Here is a 14,588-nt window from a genome sequence, read left to right as displayed (position 1 = left end):
CAGAAGAGCATCTCTGAACACACAACCTTGAGGCGGATGGGCTACAGCAGCAGAAGACCACACCGAGTGCCACTCCTGTCAGCTAAGGACAGGAAACTGAGGCTACAATTCACTCAGGCTCACCAAAATTGGACAATAGAAGATTGGAGAAACGTTGCCTGGTCTGATGAGTCTCCATTTCTGCTGTGACATTCAGATGGTAGGGTCAAAATTTGGCATTAACAACATGAAAGCATGGATCCATCCTACCTTGTATCAATAGTTCAGGCTGGTGGTGGTGGTGTAATGGTGTGGGGCATATTTTCTTGGCACACTTTGGGCCTATTAGTACCAATTGAGCATCGTGTCAACACCACAGCCTACCTGAGTATTGTTGCTGACCATGTCCATCCCATTATGACCACAGTGTACCCATCTTCTGATGGCTACTTCCAGCAGGATAACGCATGTCTTAAAGCCCGAATCATCTCAGACTGGTTTCTTGAACATGACAATGAGTTCACTGTACTCAAATGGCCTCCACAGTCACCAGTTCTAAATCCAATAGAGCACCTTTGGGATGTGGTGGAACGGGAGATTTGCATCATGGATGTGCAGCCGAAAAATCTGCAGCAACTGCGTGATGCTATCATGTCAATATGGAGCAAAATCTCTGAGGAATATTTCCAGTATCTTGCTGAATCTATGCCACGATGGATTAAGGCAGTTCTGAAGGCAAAAGGGGGTCCAACACGGTACTAGTAAGGTGTACCTAATAAAGTGGCTGGTGAGTGTATTTTATAATAAAAGTGTTGTGCACCTCTCTCTAACACACACACTCGCACACCATGTCTCTTACAGTGAATATTCTGAGTGCGCTGCAGTGGAGTTCTGGGAAGGGTTGTGTACTGATGTTCCTCATCATCACCATAGGCTGAGAGCTCAGACAGTTAAACCAGGACTCACAGGTCAGTAACAGGTCATCTGTCTGCTGCTCCACCTACACACACACACACACACACACACCACAGACATCTCAAGAGTAAAACATCTCCACACACACATGCTATGAGGAACACATGAACACACTTACAGGCAGCGTGAACAGCTGAGCTAGAGCCTCCAGACAGCGGACTCTCAGTTCAGTGGCTCCGTCAGACGCTGCTTTACTCATCCTCTTCAACACCGACACAAACTTCTCACCTAAAGAAGAAGACATCACGGGAAAATCTACATCCACAAATAGGCTATGGCATATTTACAGGTTTTGTTGGGTTGGATTCTGACTCGCAAATTTCAGAATTGATTTGATTCTGATTCATTTGAGAATATTTGCGATCGGGAATTTGATTGCAACCTTGCAAATCTGATTGAATTCAGATTTTGATTTGATTCTGATTTAGATTCATTTGAAAATATTTGCAATCTGGATTTTGATTGCAATCTTCCTATCTGATTCAGTTCATATTTTAATTTGCTTGTGACTCAGTCCATATTTTGATTTGATTCATTTGAGAATATTGCGATCTGGACTTTGATTGCAAGCTTCCAATCTGCTTCAGTTCAGATTTTAATTTGGATTCATTTGAGAAGATTTGTGAACTGAATTTTGACTGCAATTTGAATCGAATTTAGTTCAGATTTTGATTTGATTCTTATTCTAATTCATTTGAAAATATTTGCAATCTGGATTTTGATTGCCACCTTCCAATCTGATTCAGTTCATATTTTGATTTAGTTGTGACTCAGTCACAGTCATTGGATTCTGATTCATTTGAAAATATTTGTGAACTGGATTTTGATCGCAACCTTCCAATCTGATTCAGTTCAGATTTTAATTCAGATTCATTTAAGAATATTTGCGATTTTGGATTTTGGTTGCAAGCTTCCATTCTGATTCAGTTCAGATTTTGATTTGATTCTGATTCATTTGAAAATATTTGCAAATTGAATTATGGTCGCAACCTTCCAATCTGATTCAGTTCAGATTTTAATTCAGATTCATTTAAAAATATTTGCGATTTTGGATTTTGGTTGCAAGCTTCCATTCTGATTCAGTTCAGATTTTGATTTGATTCTGATTCATTTGAAAATATTTGCAAATTGAATTATGGTCGCAACCTTCCAATCTGATTCAGTTCAGATTTTGATTCCAATTCATTTCAGAATATTTGCGATCTAAATTTTGATTGAAAGCTTCCAATCTGAATATGATTCAGTTCAGACTTTGATTTGATTTTGATTCATTTGAGAATATTTGTGATATGGATTTTGACTGCAACCTTCCAATCTGATTCAGTTCAGATTTTGATTTGATTCTTATTCTAATTCATTTGAGAATATTTGTGATATGGATTTTGATTGCAAGCTTCCAATCTAATTCAGTTCAGATTTTGATTCAGATTCATTTGAGAAAATTTTCTATTTGGATTTTATTGCAAGCTTCCAATATGATTCAGTTCATATTTTGATTTGATTCAGAATGTGAATCAAATTACAGTGACTGTGGATTGTGCTGCATGCTTGCTATTAGGTATTATCACAGGCTGTGATTGGTCTACTGTTCATGTATGCGTTTGGTCACCTGTTTTCTGCAGGACCTGTTTGCCCTCCACCGTACCACCCAGCACCCCGAGCGTATCCAGGGCAACAGGAGTCAGTGTGGGGTCAAGGTTCATCACCATGGAGAAAACCACCTCAAGAAACACTGGATACTTCTCACACACCTGCTGAGGGCTGTCCATGATAGCCAAACTGCCAAAAAACTTCACCAGGCCTGCAATCATCACAATAATAATGATGACAATAAGAATCAAATACATGAAAGGAGAAGAAAAGAAAATGTAAATATAGATCAATTTCCAAAACAATAATAATTAGAATAATAATTCAATTGTTTGGAATATTTAAACATCTATATTCAACTATTTCTATGACATTTTAAATGATTGCTAAGTTAGAATAAAAAAAGATCATATTAATATTTAAAACAAGAACAACAATAATAAATTAAATTTCAGGAATTTATACAAAACATTTATAGTGACCAATTTCAATGCCACATAATATTAATAATAATAGAATTAATAATAATAATAATAATAATTATTATTATTATTATTATTACTACTATCACCACTATAATTATTATTAATAATATTAAGATTTTCAGCTACTTTCAGCAATAAACAATTGACACTGATTACTTTTCCAAATAATGATAAAAATAATAATAATTGTTATTATTATAATTAGTCTTGAATCATTTGATTGAATAATAATGATAACAATAATCATAAAATGCATGAAAGGAGAAGAAAAATAATATTTATATTTTCTGAAATTTAAAGATCATTTCTATTTAACAATAACAAAATAATAATAATAATAATAATTACATCCTTTGGAATATTTAAACATCTATATTCAACAATTTCAATGACATTTTAAAAGATTACTAAGGATTAAAAAATAGATCATATTAATATTAAAAACAAAAACAATAATATTAATAATAAAATAATTTTCAGGAATTTATACAACTTATAGCAACCAATTTCATTCATTCATTTTCTTTCGGCTTAGTCGCTTTATTAATTTGGGGTTTCCTCAGCGGAATAAAGCACCAATTTATCCAGCATATGTTTTACACAGCGAAATCCCTTCCAGCTGCACAACCAATTTCAATGCAGCATAATATTATTAATAATAATAACAATAATATTAAGATTTTCAGCTATAAACAATTCATACTGATTACTTTTCCAAATAATAATAATTATTTTTATTATTGTTATTATTATTATTAATAATATTACAGTCTTAAATACTTTGATTGAATAATAATGGTGACAAAAATAATAAACAGCATAAATAAGAAGAAAAATAATATTTAGACTTTCAGAAATTTAATTATAGATCATTTCTATTTAACAATTACCAAAATAATAATAATTTTATTAATATTTAAATTCTTAGGAATATTTAAACATCTATATTCAACAATTTCAATGACAATTTTAATGACTATCAAGTAAGGATTAAAAATTAGATAATATTAATATTAAAAACAAGAACAAAAACAATAATAACAATAATAATAATACAATAATTTTCAGGAATTTATACAAACAAGTTTATAGGAACTAATTTTAATGCAGCATAATATTATTATAATAAATAATAATAAATAGTAATAATTATTACTATTACTAAAATAATTATTAATAATAATATTAAGATGTTCAGCTAATATCTTATAACAATTTCCATCACATTTGAAATTATTACTATGTAAGGATTCAAAAATAGATTATATTAATATTAAAAACAAGAACAATAATAATAAAATACGTTTCAGGAATTTATACAAACAATTTATAGTAACCAATTTCAATGCAGCATAATTATTATTACAAATAAAATAATTATTACTACTGTAATTATTAATAATAATATTAAGATGTTCAGCTATAAACAATTCATACTGATTATTTTAATAAATAAAAGTAAAAAAAAATAATAACAACAATTATTATTATTATTATTAGAGTCTTGAATATTTTGATTGAATAATAATGATAACAATAATAATAAATCATAAAAGGAGAAGAAAAATAAAATTTACTCTCAGAAATTTAAATATAGATCATTTCTATTTAACAATCACCAAAATAATAATAATAATAATAATAATAATAATAATAATAATAATAATAATAGTTCCATCATTTGAAATATTTAACCATCTATATTTAACCATTTTAATGACATTTTAAATGATTACTAAAGATTAAAAATAGATAATATTAATATTAAAAACAAGAACAACAATAATAAAGTTTCAGGAATTTAAAAAACTATTTATAGTGACCAATTTCAATGCAGCATGAGATTATTTTTATTAATAACAACAATAATAACTATTATTATTATTACTAATACTACTATAAATATTATTAATTATAATATTATTTTTTTATATTAGTTTCAGCTATAAACAACTCATTGATTATTTTCTAAATAATAATAACAATAATAATAATAATTATTATTATTATTATTATTATTACAGTCTTAAATAATTTGATTGAATCATTTCCATGACATTTGCTTCTTAAGATATCCAACATTTTTTTCTTTCAAACACAACACACACACATACACACACACCTGGCAGATAAAGACTTGAGAAGGGGTCTGATTCAGCAGCAATGATCATGTTGGAGATTTTATCCATAATGCCTTGCTGTGCCAGATACTGACGGCCATGTTGGCTCTGGGCCAGATTGGTCACCATCTCTATAGCAGTTGCTCTGGAAAGAGAACAAATATGTCTTTTATTATATCTTATTATTACAGCTGTATGTATGTGTGTGTGTGTGTGTGTGTGCGCGTGTGTGTGATTACCTGACCAACACATCGTCTCCAGTCAGCTCCTCCAGCATCTGTGAGATCAAGCCGCTGTTGGCGCAGTAGCCCAGAGACACTGGAGAAACTGTGGACACCTCCACTATCAACTGAACACACGTTCATACCATTAATAGAGCGTAATAAACCCAAATCTCTCAGAAGCGCCACACCTTTGAAAACACACCTCATAGACTCTGTATCTGATGATGTCACTGGTAAGCATCACATCCTTCAGCTTGTTCAGCAAATCAGAGCGGAACAAAGCATCGAGCCCCGCCTTCGTGCTGCTGAGCTTACTAAGTGCAGCAATTGCCTGATAAAAAGACACAAATAAAAGGACAAAACATGCATTTCATTTAAGACAAACACTCTCTAGTGTGCTAGCAAATTTAAAAATGTGAATTTTAATTACATGCGGATTTGAAATGAGAGTAGCTGAGTCCCAAATCGCATACTTAATCACTATTCTACGCCATTTCGTAGTATAAATAGTGTAAGTAGTGCGTTCACACTAAAAACTCTAAACAGAATACGTGCACTTTAATTACCCGGACGATGCACTTATTCAACCGGTAAGATGAAGTGTGTAATGATGGACACTTCATGCACTCAATGACCGCAGGTTTGCTCACGTACCGGAAGAGGCGGAGCTTTTAGCCGCTGATGTTGGATTAGTTTATTTATTTATTTTGGATTGTGAAAGCAAAATTCTCCTACGAGAGTGATTATAGCGCCTCCCGATGGTGAATGCGGTTATACTCATGGCAGGTATTATTTGGTAAAGTACTTTTTTTTTTTTTTTTGCAATTTTAGAACACAGAACATACAAGGGCAATAACAACATTATATTGACATCCAAACAAATACAATATAAGAAGAAAATAAAAAAATAAATAAAAAGATACAATTATTCAAAAAACTAAATTTAAGGCTTTAAAATAATTAACAGTTCTTTTTGCTTTGGCTTTTTTTGTTTCTTTTATTGTGCATAGGTAATGACCTATTTCTGTTTTAAAGTGAGTAAAATTAGTTTTTTTCACTGCCCATATACATTCATGAATAACACATTTTTCCATATATAATGAGCAAATTAACAATATGGCAAATTTTGAAGTCGACTGTATTCTCAGAAAAAATAAAACATCTTTTTCTTTGAATTCCAATGCAATATTCGCAATCTGCTTAATAAAAAAGAAAAGATCACACCAAAACAATTGTGTAAAAATACAATCATAAAATAAATGAACAATACTCTCTTCTTTATCGTTACAGAAAGTGCATTTTAAATCAACATCTTCATTTTGCAATAACCTGTTTTACAGGATAAATTCCATAAACAATTTTAAATGATACCTCTCTAATTTTATTTGTTATACAAAAACGTCTGGAAACCTTAAAAGTCTCATTCCAGTTAACATCTTGAAATTTTGATCTCCAATAACCAATAGCTGAAGGAACATTAACAATCCGGCGAATCATTCTAAGATAATTATTACCGTTTTTTTCTGTTATATTTATACCTTCCAATTAAGACTAAAATCGAAATTTGTATTTTGAACTATAACATTTTCTAATAATTTCTTAAGCGCTGAGGGAATACCATTAATTACCATCATTTATTCTTTAACAGGTATATAAAGAGAAATTTTTTCTAGAAACTCCAAATAGGTAAGCACATGACCATTACTATTTAAAATTTGTGAAACCAGCTAAATAATATTTGGTTCTTTGGTCATTCATTTCACTAATTTGGCAACTGTCAAACATTCTTAGGGAAATGGTTTGATTTCCTGCTTGGTAAAAAAAATCATTAGTGTTCCATTTGGGACGACACTACATACATATTATAATGTTGAGCGTGTAAATGGATAAGTACATAGTGCATATGTGTCATTAGGGACTCAGCTAGTGAATGTTTTAGCATTGCAGTGTGTCTCTGTACCTCTTTTGCCACAGCGATGCGCTCAACACTGATGCACTGAATCACATCATGCAGGATTTCTACATTGTTCAGCATCTGCGTCACTCCCTCAACATGACCAGCCACACGGCCAATCTGTGGACACATACACAATTGAATAAATAAGGTAATACATTGTGATTTTCCTTATAATGTGCTGATTGGGTTTTCAAAATGTCTTTATAGTTGAAGTCATTTTGATGTTGATATCAGAAACAATCATGTCCATAACTCAACAGAACTCCGCTTCTTTTTGATATTGTCACTACAGTACCTGACAAAAGTCTTGTCCCTATCCAAGTTTTAGAAACAACAAATACTAACTTGACTTCTAGTTGATCATTTGGTATCAGAAGTGGCTTAAATGAAAGGCAAAGGCCTCTAGATTACACTTATTTTACCAGAAGTCTTGTGACTGAACAGAAATAATGTCCAGTACAGAATATAAAGTCATGCTGCAGTGGAAAGTGAATGAATATTGTGTCTGACTCCATCATGAGCTTGGAGGACTGCATCCATACATCTCTGCAATGACTCAAATCACTTATTAATAAAGTCATCTGGAATGGCAAAGAAAGCGTTCATGCAGGACTCCCAGAGTTCATCAGAATTCTTTGATTCATTTTCAATGCCTTCTCCTTCATCTTACCCCAGACATGCTCAATAATGTTCATTCCTGGTGACTGGGCTGGCCAATCCTGGAGCACCTTGACCATCTTTGCTTTCAGTAAGTTTGATGTGAAGGATGAAGTATGTGAAGGAGCGCTATCCTGCTGAAGAATTCCCCCTCTCCTGTAGTTTGTAATGTAATGGGCAGCACAAATGTCTTGATACCTCAGGCTGTTGATGTTGCCATCCACTCTGCAGATCTCTCGCTCGCGCCTATACTGAAAGTAACCCCAACCATGATTTTTCCTTCACCAAACTTGACTGATTTCTAAGAGTATTTTTGGGTCCATGCGGGTTCCAGTATTTGTGATGATTGAGATGCAGTTCATTAGATGATTCATCTGAAAAATCGACCTTCTGCCACTTTTCCAAATGATCAACTAGAAGTCAAGTTATTTGTTGCTCTTACAACTGGGATCGACGACAAGACTTTTGTCAGGTAGTGTATAGTTACTAGACACGCCCCTTATGATCCAACACTGTGGTCAAAAATGTGACCCTGGAGCACAAAACCAGTCTTACATTGTCTTCAAAATGATAGATAATTAATTATTTTATGCCTAAAATCATTAGAATATTGTGTATGATCATGTTCCATGAAGATATTTTGTAAATGTCCTACTGTAAATATATTAAGATTCAAATTTGATTACTAGGATGAGTTGCTAAGAGCTTAATTTGGACACTTTAAAGGCGATTTTCTCAGTATTTACATTTTTAAATGTGTTTTTCCAGATTTTCAACTAGTTGTGTCAAATATTGTCCTTTCACAACATATGAATATAGGTTTCATCAAATTAAACCTTTATGACTGGTTTTGTGGTTCTGGGTCACACAATTCTTAGTGCACCTTTAACCACATGTGCGAGTAAAATAAATGGAGAAAAGACCACTGAAAAAGTAAACGGGCAGGTACAGTAGGAGGTAGAGTGGTGCAGGAATGATGCCAGAACACTGAAAAATGATTTGCACTGACCTGTGTGAGCGTGAGTACTTTGACAGAGTCATCAGGATGGTTAAGTCCGCTCTGGAGCGCCGTCCTGTAGTTCTGTGCAAGCTGAACCGGTTCTAAAGCCTGCAGGACTCGACTCAGGATCTCCACACACACCTCAATCTGCTCTCTGCACCCAAAAACAGACAGAAAGCAGTGTTAAATCATGGAAAAGAATTCTCCATGTAATTTTTGATGATCACATTGTTAAAAGTGCCAAATAAGAGGGTTGATTGTTTTGATTATATGCACGTTTCATTTAAACAACTGAAACTGTAAGTTGTGTAGCATTTCAAACTGATTTGAATTTTTTATTTCGCTTAAAATATCTGACACACTGCTGCACACTGGTGGTGGATAAGGAGATCCCCCCTAAGTGTAAAGCGCTTTGAGTGCTCAGAAAAGCACTATAAAAATGTAAGGAATTATTATTATTATTTACTCTCCCTTCACTTTTTTCCCAATCATTTTTGAGTTTTCTTCTTCTGTTAAACACATCTGAAGATCTGTAACCATTGACTTCCATATTAGGAAATACAAATACTATAGAAGTCAATGGTTACAGGTTTTCAGTTGTGTTCAACAGAAGAAAAAGCTCATAAACATTTGAAAAGAAAAGTGAATAATGACAGAATTTTTATTTCATGTTCAAGTTTTTTGAAGAGTTATTTATTGAGGTGAAGTTGGTTTTATATTCGCACATTCGTTTATTTTTGAACAGCGGCAACTTGTAACACAGTCTCTGTATTGTTTCCCACGATACATTGGATATTCGGTCTGAAATCGCACGCAAGTATGACTTTAAAATAACATTAGAGCTATTTAATAGACTGTGTGAACGATGTTGTACTTTAAAAGTCATAGGCTGATAATATGATTTCTCTATTTATAATCTGAAATTAAATTATTAAGGAGAAACTCTGAATGTGCGAACATAAAACCAGGGACATTCTACCAGAAACGGACATTTTCACTGATTAAAAATGTGACAGGGCCTGACCTTTAAGCTTGTCGTCCTTAAAAAATCCTACAAAGTCATAGACTTAAAGGTTTATTGCATGAGTTTTATGTTAAATTTAATGCAGATGTGACAGGACTGACAGAAACATGGGGACAATTGATTGTAAATTTATTTGTAGTATATATTTGTAGAATTTATTTATAATTTCATGTTTATAATGAATTGATGTGAATAATATCTTAAACTTGCTATTTGTGAAGTTTTTCTTTCTTTCTAAATAACAGTTTTTAGCCTAACAAAACTATTAAAGCTGTGGTTCGGTTAGGCTGAGGACAAGTACAATGACAGGGTTTGTACATTTGTAAAGTGTTTTTAATAAAGAACAAAAATCTAAGAACCAAATTAATGACATATTCCTTTACAGAACAACTCACAGAAATCAACCATCAGGCCACTTTAGAAGGGATGAAATACTTTTTATTCACTGTATCTATGTTTTTATTTCAGGGACAGATAATGTACGTTTCTGGTAGATTGTACCACCAACTTTACAGGAATGAGTTATTTGAAGAGGTTTAATAAACTATTGTCGACTTCAGGATACAATTAAAATACCCGCTAAACGCAAAAAGTACGCATTATTTAAAGACTAATGAATAAATTCAACATAACTGCTCGCTCATTAAAGTATCAGTGTGCAGTATATGGTGTGTATTGCGCCTGTTGACTCAGCAGGATCAACACTCACTTGTCATTAGTGTTTAAAAGGCTGAATATGATCTCCAGTCGGGCTCCAGACACCGCCGGCCTCAAACCGCTCACGGGAGTCGCTAAAACGGCCGTCCGGAGGCTCTTGAGCTCCTCGATCGGATCTTCTGATTCACAGATCTCATTCAGGAGACTCTCTATAGGCGCCGCCATCATGGCTCAATGTTTGCGTCACGTGACCGAGGGGCGGGAAACACGCTGAGCTCATTTGCATTCTGTCAGTGAAATCAGACATAAGCCTTATAAACGACCGTAATGGGTATATATATATAACTAAGCATCGTATTTTTTATATTGCAAAAACACGCAATTACAATGTAAATACAGTAGAATAAGTATAATACAAACAATGCAATATTACTTTTTGCAACAAGACATTGACAAATTGTAAAGAAGTATAACAATGGTACGGCAAAAAGAAAGATAGTGAGAAAAAAAGACAATAAAATAAAAAAGGAGAGAGAGGGCACATAAAAAAATAACTCAAATTAATGCAAAAATGTAAATAACGCACATGTTTTAGAAGTTTTGATCGATTTCTTGTTATGAGACTCTGAAACGTATTCATGTTCAGATCCAATTCTCCTTTAAAAAATACAAAATTTGGTTTACATTTAGTATATTTACACTTATGTATAAAAAACTTTCCAATAAATAACATTAGGTTTATAAGCATCGTTAATATTGTTAAACTGTTGATTTTGTCTCTTTTGAAAAAACAAACATTATATTGAATATAATATAATATTAAATATTACACTTGTAATATCTATAAAGTTAAATTTATAATCATATTAATGAAATATAGTAATTATTTTTGTTTTTCTTAATATAGATTTCCTATGTATAAATATCAAATTCAATCAAACGTATATTATCGATTTTGAAGAAAGAAAAAATAAGGTATTTTGGCATAACAGTATGGTGGAGGAAACCTGCAAAAACTATAAATAAATAAATAAATAAATAAATATGCAAATTAATTAATTAATTAATTAATTAATCTACAAAGTCCTGCATAAAAAAAAACTATAAATAAATATGCAAAAAAAATAATTTATATATATATATATATATATATATATATATATATATATATATATATATATATATATATATATATATATATATATATATGTAACACAAATTCCTGCATAAATAAATAAGTAAACAATGCGGACAGTTTAATAATCAAATAAATTACACGGATGTTGGGGGAATAAGAAAATGCTAAACTGAAAGTAAAATTTCCCCCTTTCACACCGCACTATTAATTATTTATATATTTATTTATGCAGGAGTTTGTAGATTTATATAAACATTTATTTATTTATTTGTGTATTTATTTATTTATTTATTTATTTATTTATTTATTGTTTTATTCATGTAGGAATTTGTGTATTTATTTATTAATTTATTTATTATTTGCGTATTTGTTTATTGTTTTATTTATGCAGGAATTTGTAGATTTATTTATTTATTTGCGTATTTATTTATTTATTCATTGTTTTTTAATGCTGGAATTTGTGTATTTATTTATTAATTTATTTATTATTTGCGTATTTGTTTATTGTTTTATTTATGCAGGAATTTGTAGATTTATATATGCATTTATTTATTTATTTGCGTATTTATTTATTTATTTATTCATTCATTGTTTTTAATGCAGAAATTTGTGTATTTATTTATTAATTTATTTATTATTTGCGTATTTGTTTATTGTTTTACTTATGCAGGAATTTGTAGATTTATATATACATTTATTTATTTATTTGCGTATTTATTTTTTTATTCATTGCTTTTTAATGCAGGAATTTGTGTATTTATTTATTCATTTATTTATTATTTGCATATTTGTTTATTGTTTTATTTATGCAGGAATTTGTAGATTTATATATACATTTATTTATTTATTTGCGTATTTATTTTTTTATTCATTGTTTTTTAATGCAGGAATTTGTGTATTTATTTATTCATTTATTTATTATTTGCGTATTTGTTTATTGTTTTATTTATGCAGGAATTTGTAGATTTATATATACACTTATTTATTATTTGCGTATTTATTTATCTATTTATTTATTGTTTTTTAATTGTTTTTTTAATTTGTTTATTCATTTGTTTATTTATTTGCATATTCATTTATTTATTCATTGTTTTTGCAGTTTTCGTCCTCCGTACCAGCTATGTAAAGGAATATATATATATATATATATATATATATATATATATATATATATATATATATATATATATATATATATATATATATATATATATATATATATATATATATTTTTTTTTTTTTTTTTTTTTTATAACGAAACATTTATAAAACCATTATGTATAAAAATTACAATCAAATTAACTAAGATTTGTTTTAGTTAAATTATTTATTTCTTTACACTTTACAACAAATGCTTTCGATCTTCGGTTCAACTATGGTAACTGGCATTTTTGGCGGAAACTACGGAAACCAGGAAGTCCAAATATGGAGCCATGCCGCTATGTAAACACGCTTATGATATGTAACTCGACGTCGTGTTAATTCCAAAACCTGTGTATTTAACTTTCATACAGTTTGATTTTGGGATGTTTATTACTTTATTCAAGAGTTCTGACAAGTACGTGCCATGTTTGAGGAGTCACACGCTAATTTCCAGGTGGGCATTCAGGTAACGAACAACTTGGTGTAACGTTATTTTATTACGTTATATGGTAACTGTAAATGTGTTATATGTGCTCGTACATCTGCGTAGTTTTAGGAAATGTGTTTTATTTGTGTTATTTGCGTATCCATGAAAGCCTTGCTTTTAAAATAAACACAAAATCACCAGGACTAGCGAGGGGAGGTTCTGTATCTCCCGCTAACGGCCACTTGGTGCCGCCATTTGGATTAGTTTTTTCTCCAGTCTCCATCATCTTTATTATTAATTGATTATTATTTGTTGCTAATAAAGTATGAGTTAACAACCCAGAGTTCTAAATGTTCCATACGGGGATGGTATCAGGTGCCAATACCATGATTTATTCATTTAGCATTTTAACTTACTCATTGATTTCCATATTTATTCATTACTGAATCAAATTTAGCTTTACTCAAGTTCAGTTTATACATACATTGACATGAAGACAGAAGCAAGACTGAAAAACTAAAAAATACAATTATATACATAACTCTGGAGGAGAATTCTGTGCAAATGTTTGCATTATATAGCCTATATGCACAACTGTATATATAAAATATATACATTTACTTAAGAAGTGTCTTATCTCAATTGCAGGACCAACAAACACCATCACATCACCTGTATTGTTGATGAGCATTAAATCAGGTAGGAATTGATGGGCTATTTAAGGTAGATATGGCCTGGATGTTCTGGTGCATTATAGCAATCAAGACTTATAAATCATATTAAAAAATGAATGCATGTACCGAAAAACCCCCAAACAAAATAGTATAATTTGGTTATACCACAGTTGTTCTCTAAGAAAAGGCTTTAACAAAAGTTCATCTGGTTGATTAAGTTGGTTGTGTAGGACTTTGTCTCATCAGAGCGTCCTCATGTGAGTGTTTCTTCCTTGAAGGTGTGTGTTTGTGTATCTGTGCATCTCTTCACATCATCAGAATTCATATTGAGAGCTGTAGTCCCCGTTAAGCGGTGAGAATGTAGACGGGAGCCAGTGGAAAACTTTAGGATCATTCTGGATTATTTCACACTGCCAGCTCTAATACCAGTCGTGCAGTTTTATGTATGCCCATGTTTCACTGTCATGCCTTTTTACATCACATCGGCACTATCAAGTAGCTTGTTAAAGTTGACTTGCAATTTAAAGGTACAATATTT

General features: G+C 31.2%; 1 protein-coding gene across 1 annotated transcript in view; it reads right to left on the bottom strand.

The window, feature by feature from the left end:
* psmd5 (proteasome 26S subunit, non-ATPase 5) overlaps positions 1 to 10,903 on the bottom strand; it is a 12,583-nt gene extending 1,680 nt beyond the window's left edge. The window contains exons 1-9 of the mRNA XM_056447097.1: positions 10,721 to 10,903; positions 8,997 to 9,141; positions 7,334 to 7,447; positions 5,576 to 5,704; positions 5,389 to 5,498; positions 5,152 to 5,294; positions 2,564 to 2,755; positions 1,073 to 1,182; positions 839 to 979 (exon numbers count right to left, since the gene is read on the bottom strand). Coding sequence (XP_056303072.1) covers positions 839 to 979; positions 1,073 to 1,182; positions 2,564 to 2,755; positions 5,152 to 5,294; positions 5,389 to 5,498; positions 5,576 to 5,704; positions 7,334 to 7,447; positions 8,997 to 9,141; positions 10,721 to 10,896 — 1,260 coding nt within the window. The 5' untranslated portion in view covers positions 10,897 to 10,903. The remainder of the gene's footprint in view (positions 1 to 838; positions 980 to 1,072; positions 1,183 to 2,563; positions 2,756 to 5,151; positions 5,295 to 5,388; positions 5,499 to 5,575; positions 5,705 to 7,333; positions 7,448 to 8,996; positions 9,142 to 10,720) is intronic.
* Positions 10,904 to 14,588: the final 3,685 nt, after the last annotated feature.

This window comes from Danio aesculapii, chromosome 21 (genome assembly GCF_903798145.1).
Source record: "Danio aesculapii chromosome 21, fDanAes4.1, whole genome shotgun sequence".
In the NCBI taxonomy this organism is placed as follows: domain Eukaryota; kingdom Metazoa; phylum Chordata; class Actinopteri; order Cypriniformes; family Danionidae; genus Danio; species Danio aesculapii.
Note: the sequence above shows the minus strand (reverse complement) of the source record. Positions and strands in the feature narration are given on the sequence as shown.